The sequence below is a fragment of the Mastomys coucha genome, unplaced genomic scaffold, assembly GCF_008632895.1.
Source record: "Mastomys coucha isolate ucsf_1 unplaced genomic scaffold, UCSF_Mcou_1 pScaffold6, whole genome shotgun sequence".
Classification (NCBI taxonomy): domain Eukaryota; kingdom Metazoa; phylum Chordata; class Mammalia; order Rodentia; family Muridae; genus Mastomys; species Mastomys coucha.
The window spans coordinates 102727438-102737764 of NW_022196912.1; the positions used below are offsets into that span (position 1 = coordinate 102727438).

The following is a 10327-nucleotide window of genomic DNA, read 5'->3' on the forward strand; positions in this document are numbered from 1 at the left end:
TTTTTTGCAAATAACGGATACCCAATTTAACAGGTTTGTTTTGTTGTTTTGAGACAGGGTTTCTCAGTGTAGCCCTGGTGGTCCTGGAACTTGCTCTATAGACCAGGCTGGCCTCGAACTCACAAAGAGTTCCTCTGCTTCCTGAGTGCTGGGATTAGAGGAGTGTGCTACCTGCTACCACTGCTAGCTAGGGTTTTGTTGTTGTTTTGTTTTTAAATGCTTATTCTTATGGCTAGAGGGTTGTCTCAGAAGTTAAGAACATGCACTGTCCTTCCAGAGGACCCAAATAACCATAATAGGTGGTTTACAACTGCCAACACAGCTCCAGGGGATACAAAGTCTCCAGCTTCCTTGGGCACCTGTGCCCCCAGGCACATCATCTGCCCCTCCCCCACATACACATGATTAAGATAGTTCCCAAATGTTTATTATTCTTATAGGTGAGAAGGCATGCAGCAGTTGTTTCCTGATGGTACTTGGTGCTCTGACAGCATCAGGACTGACTTTCTGTTCCTCCCTTTACCCCTGTGGTTACAGGATGGCTGTTACTGTCCCAAGAATCACATTCACTTTTGGGGTGGGAGCAAAAGAGGGGATAGTACCACAAGCATCCTTTTGTGAAGAGAAACTAAACCTTTCCTGAATCCTTTAACAAAGTGCTGCTATGTTTGATGGGCCAGAACCATATCACCTGACCACCTGCTATGGGGCAGGCAGGGAACAGGTTTCAGTTTCATATGTGCAGGGAAGAGGGAGATGGATAATAGACAATGTGTTAAGATCCAGCATTGTCTGCCACAGGAGGCTTGTAAGAATCTAGCAGAAAACAAAATTTGTCTTCTGGTTCAAACTCAGTTCATTGCTTCAATAGATCTATTTCCCAGGTACAGAAACAGTAGCAGGTGTAGGGTCAAGCAAGGGCCTGTTTGATGGAGGGAGAGGCAGAGGGAAGCAGCTCTTAGCACTGGTGTTAGCTATGTGTGCAACACTGACCACAGTACCTGGTGGAAACAACCTAAGGAAGGAAAGATTTGTTCTGGTTTATGTCTTCAGAGGGTTTCACTCATTACAGTGGTGAAGTCATTGTGGAGCTTGTGGCTGGAAGCTCTTTCCATCACAGGGGTCCAGGAAATGGAACTTCCAGATACAGGGCTGGGCTCCTGTACCAGAGGCCCCCCCCCTTTCCTCCCCCCCCCGAAGGTCTAGCCTTCTTCCACTAGCCAGGACCTACCTCCTAAAAGTTCCTAAACCTCTCAAAATAACGCCACCAGCTGAGGACCAGGCTCTAAAGCACGATGAGCTGGCAGTGAACATTTCTAGTTAATGTCGTAATAATAGCAGTTTCCAGTTAGGAACATTTCTTTCGCAAGTACCCATTTCTATTATAGTGTGTGGCTCATGGTAAGATGGAGAATGGTAGGGGCTAGAGGTGAGGGATGTGGATGGTCAGGGGTTTAGGGAATGGCAGTGGGGGAATGAGGAACTTGCTCCCACATTTGTGAAGGACCTGTGAGGGAGTTCCACTGGAAGGGCTCCCTGGCTGAGGCCTCTGACTAGTCCTCACCCCAGCTCTCTCTCCGGCAGTGGCTCTATCCAAACAACAGTATGTGCTACTGTCTGGCTCCTAGCCCTTTACTAGGGGATGGTTCTGCCCACAGCCTCCTCCTCTGATGTGACTCACTTTTTTCCAGGTTCCCCAGATCTACTGGGAGCTTTCTACCAAGAGGGTGCTCCTGATGGAATTTGTGGAGGGAGGTCAGGTCAATGACAGGGCCTACATGGAGAAGAACCAGATCGATGTGAATGAGGTGAGGTGGGCCTGGTGCTGGGACAGAGGGACAGAGTGTGGTTGGGACTGCTTGCCTCAGCCTGGGCTCTGAGGCCCTAAAGCCTGGCCTTCTTCCTTTAAAAGAATTATGCATCTGTCAGGGAGAGTTCTGTCAGGTTTTCCCATCTGGTCCTGGGCCTAGAGTGGGAGAAGGGACAAGCAAGCCTCTGTGAGTTGAGGTTGCTGCTGGCTTCTTTTCTCACAGCAGCTAAGTCCGTACAGATGAGGGAGCAGCATAGGGTACATTCATCAACTGCCCTCCCTCCCCCCCAGTCCCCCCTCCCTGACCTAGAGGACTGCAGTCGCCTGGTCAGTTTCATACAGCAAGGGAGAAGATGTAGATGTAATTGTGTCTTTAGCTCCTGTTTCCCTGGTATCAGAGAAACTGGCTAGTGGGCCAGGTTCTGTCCCCAGCCTTCTGCTTCTTGGTCACCACAGGGCCCCTAGGAAAGAGTTTTGCACCCACATCCATCGTTAATACAGTCCCTTCATGTGCAGGGTCTGGGTGTTTAGAATCCCCATGCTGGAGTCAGGCATTATCAGCTAACTCTTCAGTGGGGATTATAACCAGGATTAGAACCCAGGCCCTTTCTCCTCTGCCTTCTCTACGTCCCTTCCACAGACACATGTGGGTCCACAGTAGAACTTGCAGCCATTTGATAGGCACTGATCAGTAACTGTCAGGAAACTGGCAGCAGGAGGGCTGAATAGTCCCTTTTGTTAGCAGCACACTGAGAATATTGTTCCCTTGCTTTCAGCTCCTAGGGTAGGAAGGAAGACAGTGCCTGGGTAGCTCAGAGTCTGGCTACAGTGGGGACTGGCTGGCCCCACTGGGAGGCCAGCTCTAGAATCTCCCTGAAAGGCAGCAGAGCCTCTGCCTGCTAATTGGGAGACCCAGCATCTTTGCCCTGTGTCATCACTGGCCTCTCCTGCTAGAGATGGACTTCCAGACCAGGGGCCACCCCCATCCATTCATTTCTTTGGATCTAGCAAGCTAAGGCTGTAATGGTATCTCATTAGAGGGGGCTCTGATTTTTCCAGGGGGAGTGTAACCATATAAGTATGTATACTGATATTGTGGCTTGCTTGTGACTGAGCCAGCTGGAGGCCAGTGGACTCAGGGCAGGGTAGACCATCTGTGAGTCTGGGCCTCTTTGTCCCTGCCACTGGGAAAAGCCAGTATCCAGATAGAGAGACCTTAGTAGACATCTAATTTTTCAAGAATGAAGTAAGGCCGTACTGCCTCTCTGGCCCTCAGTTCTCTTAGTGGAGGTGATGGACCAGCTGACCTCCAATGAAGGATCCTTTGTATTTGACTATTTCATAGACCAATGACTCTATGGCTTAGTGAGCACTGACTGGCTCAAGAGCCATCTATTTCAGAACTGTCGGAGGAGTGTTTATAGCTATGCAGATTTCTGGGGACCACCCCTAGGTACACAAGAGAATCTGGGGTGTGAAGGGTGGCAGAGTGTCCAAGTGAGTTTGCAGAGGCTCTCACTCCAGTGTGAAGTCCTTGACCTATCCATGCTCATCTGAATTTGTACATGCAGCACCTACCCTCCAGTGCTCACCTAGGAGCCAGCAGCCTGCCGGAGCTCCTCTATTTATATCCCTGACCATGGTAGCATATACATCCTGGGTCATATTTGCTAGTAACTTTAGGAGATGGTGACAGCGATTGCCATCAATTTCATTAAAAGCAAAGGTTATTGTGTGGGAGTCTTCTGCAGGCAGGTGGGGCTTCTTCTAGCCACAGAGGACTATTGAGTGCAAGACCTTTATTGAAGGTTAATTGAATTTCAGTGAGTGTGTGTTGAAGACCCTGGCGTGGCTGAGGCCTGGCTTAATTGGCATGAAATTAGCCAAGAGAGAGGTGACTGAATTGGTAGTACAGGGCATCAGGGACAGATGCAGAGGACCTGGTGGGCAGATATCACCCGTCTGCGAAGGCTGACTGGATCCTGAGGCCCTGGGGACCGATACCACCAGTGAGGTATTTCCTTAGGGAGAGAGCCAGTTAGAAAAGAGGGCCATAATTCCATGGTCTTGGATTCAGCCCTGGTCATCAGGATCCCAGGCAGAGGAGGAGAACCGTGGAGTCTGTCCCTTCCTTCTCCAGGGAACAAACTTCTGTTAGAGTGGGGATGGATTTAGGAGTTAGCTCAAACCCTTGAGACCTTCTAACTCGTCTTTCCTTTTAGGACCCTCAGAACCTGTTTGCAGCGATGTCAGGTACTGAGCCTCCCTGGAGTTGAGATCCTAGTCACAGAGCACCTGTAGCTGGTTCAAGGCTCCCCAGCCTTTGCTCTGTTACCACCTGTCCCCATCTGTCTCCGTCCCAGGCCATGGTCCTCCTGTCTCACGTTGGCTGCTGTGGTTATGCCTTCTGCTCTTCTTGTGCTGGCCGTGTTGCCTCTTCTTTCTCTCTGAAGTCATTTTGGAGGCATTTGCTGGGGGAGTAGAGCCTGTGGCTTTGTTCTCCATGTAGCCGGAAGCCCTTACTGTGTTTACTTCTTGCAGTAGCTCCAAAATCCATTCCTGTCATTGTAGGAACAGTGAAGGATCTCAGAGTCACCTTTCAGTGTATGTTTCAAGTACCTACTCTGTACAGGCACTGCCACTTGTGGTAGAATAGAAATGTGGACAGAACTAAGCATGGGGCTTCCCAAGAAGCCTGGTGCTAGAAGGGCTGGGTACCTGAGGATGCCTGGCTCTGCCGTTCATTGCTCTGGTAGCCTTGAGTCAAGTACTTGAGATAGGAGGCCAAGTCCTTCCTGCTATGTGACAGATACCATCACTCGGACTTTATGAGCAATGGCCATGTCAGAACATTTTCATAATTCATAACTCATGAGGGCATTACTCATGGAGGCATCTCTTTCAGTTCTTGAGAACTTTTGTTCCTTCTTGTCCTCTGTCACTGGCATGTGAGTGCATAGACTTGAATGTGCTTGATTGGCATGTAGTGCTTTTGATTCGGAAAAGCTGAAGTCTCTCCCTTTCCCCTGATTATCTTTGCTCTGTCACTGCTGCATGTGGACAGAATAGGGCTTCTCGCGTGTGCTCCGCATCATTCCAACCTCTTGGCCCTTCCAGCTGGCTGGAATCTGAAGATGCTGAAGACCCAATTCCTGAAATCAATAGAAGGAAAACAGTTTCTTCTTCCTAACACCTATCATTTTAGGATGCTCATGAGTGTTAGCAGAGTTTCAAGTCGTTCCTGGGGATTTGTTTGTTTTCTCACAGCAGAGGTATTGATTGGTTGGGCCAAAGGTATCTTTTGGAGTCCAGTGCAGGCTCTGTCATTTGTCAGCTGCTCTGCTGTGGGGTTGCTGTTCTTTAGGAACCCTGCCTGCAGTTGACCATGGGTGACCTAGAGATCTTTTGACAACTGAAGCACAGCACACTTGGCACAGTGCTGAGCTTAATGTATATGCCCAATACACAGTGACACCGAAACTCTGTCTTTCGGATGTCCTTGGTGCCATCATGACAGTGTTTGTCAAAGGGCAGGGGAAATAGGGAGCGATGAATCCTTTCTTTGGCTTTTTACAGTAACCCAAGCAAGGTGGAAGGGTATGGATCTGTGTGGGGTAAGTTGTCACCCTAGAGTGGAGATATCAGGTGCCAACAGGAGTGTGTTGTGCGTCTGATGGTTGATGAGCCCTGGGACTCCCTTTTGTCTCCTCTGGACTTGTGGTGCCTTGCAGAGCATCTTCGGTAGAGATCCACAGGCTTTCTTGCCTCATAATGCTTGTGTCTGACTCTCATGTGAAGCCTGGTAAAGCCTGATTAAAGAAGCTGCATTGATTGTCTTTTGTGATAAGATACTTAACTGTAGTTAGAGAAGTAACTTGAGGATGGGTTTATCACCCCATGGCTCGTGGCTTTGAAGGTTGCATCCACTGTGGCGGGGAAGACATGTTGATTGGAGTGGTTCTGTCTATGGATGGGGCCACAACATGGAGGGTCTTCACATGACCAGAGATCAGAAAGCAGTGGTCTCAGCCAGAACCAGCAGTAGGTATCACCTTATCACCTGAAACGACCTCCCTTTACCAGCCAGGCCCCACTTGAGAAAAACTCCATCTCCTTCCAAATTAATATCACAAACTGGGGACCAACTACTGAAAGCATCACTGTGGGATGGGGTGATTAAGACTTGGGGTGTTTAATAAGGCTTAAGTCTAAATAGGAGGCTTTCCAAGTGCCACCATCAGAGCCACCTCTCAGTCTTCTGTGACCCATTGGCACCTCTCTTCCTGTTCCCACTGCCACTGTGTGAGGCTGAGGAGTTCACAGCTGGGTGGTCAGAGGCATCATCTCTTAGCTCCCTCTTCACCATGTGTCATGAATACATTGCCTGCAGCACTGCAGCTGGAGAGGCCTGCAGTGTCTAGATCCCAGTGTTTGTTCCTGGGGACAGGAAGAGCATGATGGTGCTCTGTCCCAGGCAGCAGGCTGGTCTGTGTGGAGAATCTGGCAGGCATCTGGGGACAGATGCCACAACAGCAGCCTCGCTTTCCTCTTACAGACATGGGCCTTGCTTTGGAGACAACCCCACCCAGGAACATACATACACTTTTCCTTGGGGGTAGGAATGAATTAATTCACACAATTATAGACCAATTAAACTACTTTCAGCCAATTCAGGCCTTGAGAAAAGGTCCCAAAATAACTCCTTGATTTAAATATTATTTACTCAATTAATTCTTTACTCAGCCTTTTTATGGAGTCCTGGTTTTTCCCTCTCTCCCACTGTTAGAGAAGAAAGGCATTTGTAATTAATGAAATCCCATATGAATGGCACATTCTTTTCACAAGGAACAATTCAGACTTCTCTGTGGCTTCTTAGTAAAGAGTGCTGTCCTGTGCCTTTGCTTAGAGGCGTGGAGTGGACTGAGTCACCCCAGCCAGAACTTCCTACCATCATCCTTTTCTTCAGACAGACACCTTCCTGGGCTCCAAGGCACCTCAGAAGTCAACTTCTGGGAGAGCTTCCCTGGAGTGGAGAGGCAGGAGGCCTGGCCATTGAGCACCTGTTCTCTGGAGTCAGGTCACCTGATGGACCAATGTCACTGACCGCTGAGCACGTGTTCAATGGCTTCTTCCTGTCTTTGTATCACCCCCTTCAGCTGTTTCTTGCGGAGAATGGCTAAGTCTCTGGAGCAGGGCTTGGCCCATCCTGGGCTACTTAACAAAATGTGCGACTGCTCACCAGCACATTCAGCCTGGTTTTGCAAGATGCAAAGAGAATTCACCCAAAAGATAATAGGGCCACAAGAGTGGCATGCTCTGTCGAAGTCATTCTTAACTGTAGTTCAACCAGAACTGCCAGTTCCACCTCCCCTCCCCTCCCCTCCTCCAAGGACTTTTTGATGTCTAGGGAAATGGGTTTCTCTTTGTGTGTGTTATCAAGAACTACGGGCTCAGACCAAAGGCATACATCAACCTATAGTTCTTTCCAGTTGAGATACAAATAGTTACTGCCCAGGAGAAATGATAACCCTAAAGCAGTGGCTCTCAACCTTCCACAAGCTGCGACTGTTTAATACACTTTAATACATATTGTACATATATTTAATACATATGGTTGTGGTGACCTCCAGCCATAAAATTATTTTCATTGCTACTTCATAGCTGTAATTTTGCTACTCTTTTGAATTGTGATGTAAGCTGGGCAGTGGTGGTGCACGCCTTTAATCCCAGCACTTGGGAGCCAGAGGCAGGCAGATTTCTGAGTTCGAGGCCATCCTGATCAACAGAGTGAGTTCCAGGATAGCCAGGGCTACACAGAGAAACCCTGTCTCGAAAGAACCAAAAAAAAAAAAAAAAAAGTAAATATTTGTGTTTTCTGATGGTCTTAGGTGACCTCTATAAAAGGGTCATTCCATTCAGCTCCTGAAGGAGTCGTGACCTTCAGGTTGAGAACTGCTGTTCTAAATATTGGTACTTTTTTTCTTAAGACCTCATAAGACAATAGGCAGTTCACATTTCATCCAGGAATTCTCCTTTCTTTCTGTTTTAATGCTCTGTGTAAGTCCTCGCTCCCTCACATTTGTTTTAGAAGCAGCCCTATCATCCTGCCTGCTTCCCAGCTGTTGAGCTAAAAGCCTCGGGCACTTCAGTCTCTGTGTGTTTGTGAGCTATGTTCATAATGCTGACAGTTACACTTAGTAGTAACAGGTATGCATTTTCCTCCGTGTCTAAAGCAATGAAAAGCCAAAACAGTGACATTTGTGTGTCTAACATTGAGTAATGGCTTTCTCCTGGGCAATGGTATTTGACTTTGAATCCTGAGGTTGCCCTGTGAGGAGGTCGGACAGATGACTTTAGTCCCACTTAAGTGCTAATGGAGATGGAGGACTAGGGTGGCTTATCTCTCAGGTCACCCGTGCCCAAAGTGGCAGCTTTAAGATGGCTTTAGTGCAGAGCTGTTGGTGTCAGCCAGTTCCTGCTCCTTGCTCTGCCTTCTACACCTGTCGGGTCTGGTGACATCTGGTTGAACTAAACATCCAGAGAAGCTCCCAAATAGGATGGCTTCCAAGTGGCAGCTGGCTGTCGGTGTTGAAATGGGAGATCTGCCCCACCTGCCCAATGGGGGACCATCCCTAAGGGATATGAACTCCCACCCCGATTCACCATGCCCCTGGGGGCCATCTTTCATTGTAGAAATAAGGGGCCCAGAGCGATTAACAGTATTTCAGAAAGCTTAAGGGAGATCATACATCTCCCTGTGACAGGTTTGCCCAGACTAAATGAAATGTCACTTCTCCACATTTTGACTGGAATTCCGTCAGCTCAGCCTGGCTGCACTGCTTATCTTGGGCTGATCAGGAGCCCTGATTGGACTTTATATGCATCCTTGACAAATAAAAATGAATGATTACTTAATAAATGGAATCAGTTTGTCAGATTCGGCCTTCTGAAGCATAGCTCTGAGGAGCTCCAGAAAGCCTAACAAAAAGGATTCTTGGTGGCACAGAGGTGGGGAACTGGCTGGCTTTTCAGGACCTGCTTTGGCTAAAGCCCATCTCCTAGGAAACAGGAAACAGTGGCCCTGGAACCCCTGCCATGTCAGAATGAGTCTGAAATTCGACCTAGAGCAAAGTCCTCTTCCTAATGAGAATGACAGAGTCCCAAGGTATGAGGCAGATTTCCGGAGTCAGAGTGCTGGTGTTGTGGGGCAATGCCTTTGGCATCTGCATCTCTGCAGGAGTCAGTGATGACTACCACAGGGGCATCTACTAGAGGTCACTGCCTCCCAGGCCCTGTGGCATGCTCATTCACTTCCACAGCCACCTGTGAGAGTTATTCCTTACTGAATCCACAAGTATAGGGAGCTGCTTTGAGGCCTCAAGGGAGAGGTGCCCCTGTCTAGAAGGGCATAGCCATTCTGAGCATTAGTAAGGATAGCAGCAGTGTTCAAATGCAGGATTATTCTTTAATCGAGTCTTTTATAACCCAGGCTAGCCCTGGATTTTCAATCCTCCCATTTCAGGCACCTAGGTACCGAAATTATGTCTGTGCTACCACACCAGTATTCTTGATCTTTTAACTTGGTGCTGATTATGAATGCTTGGGGCTTGGGAGAGACTGATAGGATTAGGATAAACACTGGAGGTGGGAAGCATGCCATCTTCAAAGACCTGGGAGAACTCACTCACATTGAGTGCAGAGCCTTACTTTACCTGTGTGGTACTGTTACAAGCAAATGCATGCATAATAGAGCCAGTCTATAGCACATCAATTACACCTCAATAAAGCCATTTAATAAAACAGAGCCAGTCCCTGCTGTCCTAGGAGTTTACGATAGTGAACCAGATGGTCATTTGTCAAATAATCATGCCAGTAATTGCTAGTGCTATAAAAGAAAAAAATCCAGTATCCTCTAGGAGTATGTGTGTGTGAGAGCACTCTTCCCACCCTGGATTCTATGGAAGGGAGCAGGGGGTTGGACCTAGAGATGGGGAGATGGTGGGAGGGCTTGTAGCAGCAGGAACAGTTGGCACCACAAAGCCTGAGGTAGGAAGGCACAGGGATTATTGGAACACACACACACACACACACACACACACACACACACACACACGCACGCACGCACGTGCACACACACACATAGACACACACATGTCGCACGCACGCATGCATGCATGCACGCATGCATGCACACGTGAGTTATAAGGTGAGAACATGGAGAGAAGCGAGACCTCCTGTCATAAGACTCATGGGTTGAGGAAGACTCTTAATCCTGAAGCCCCCTCACCATGAGCCTCGCTGGGCTCCTTTTCACTGTTGTTCATCTGTTAATGACCACGAGGTTCAACTGAGGCTAGAAGAAATGGCAAGGACAGTTGGTGTCCTGGGGCATCTACCTTCTGGCCGAGCATATCTTTATCCCCTGCATGTCCATCGACAGATCATCTGGGGGCCCAGGTCTGGTTCTATTCAGCAGCTGCTCCCAAACAAGGAAGAGGCTTTTAGCTTTAATAAAAA

The 10327-nt window shown here is 48.4% G+C and overlaps 1 protein-coding gene across 12 annotated transcripts in view; it reads left to right on the forward strand.

Annotated features, from left to right (window-relative positions):
• The window catches only part of Adck1 (aarF domain containing kinase 1), a 159886-nt gene that overhangs the window by 142933 nt on the left and 6626 nt on the right, over positions 1-10327 (forward strand). For 11 of the 12 annotated variants that reach the window (XM_031357310.1, XM_031357309.1, XM_031357312.1 and 8 more), the window contains one exon: positions 1692-1808. The exons of the other annotated variant lie outside the window; for it this stretch is intronic. In XM_031357310.1, coding sequence (XP_031213170.1) covers positions 1692-1808 — 117 coding nt within the window. The remainder of the gene's footprint in view (positions 1-1691; positions 1809-10327) is intronic. 12 annotated transcript variants of the gene reach the window in all.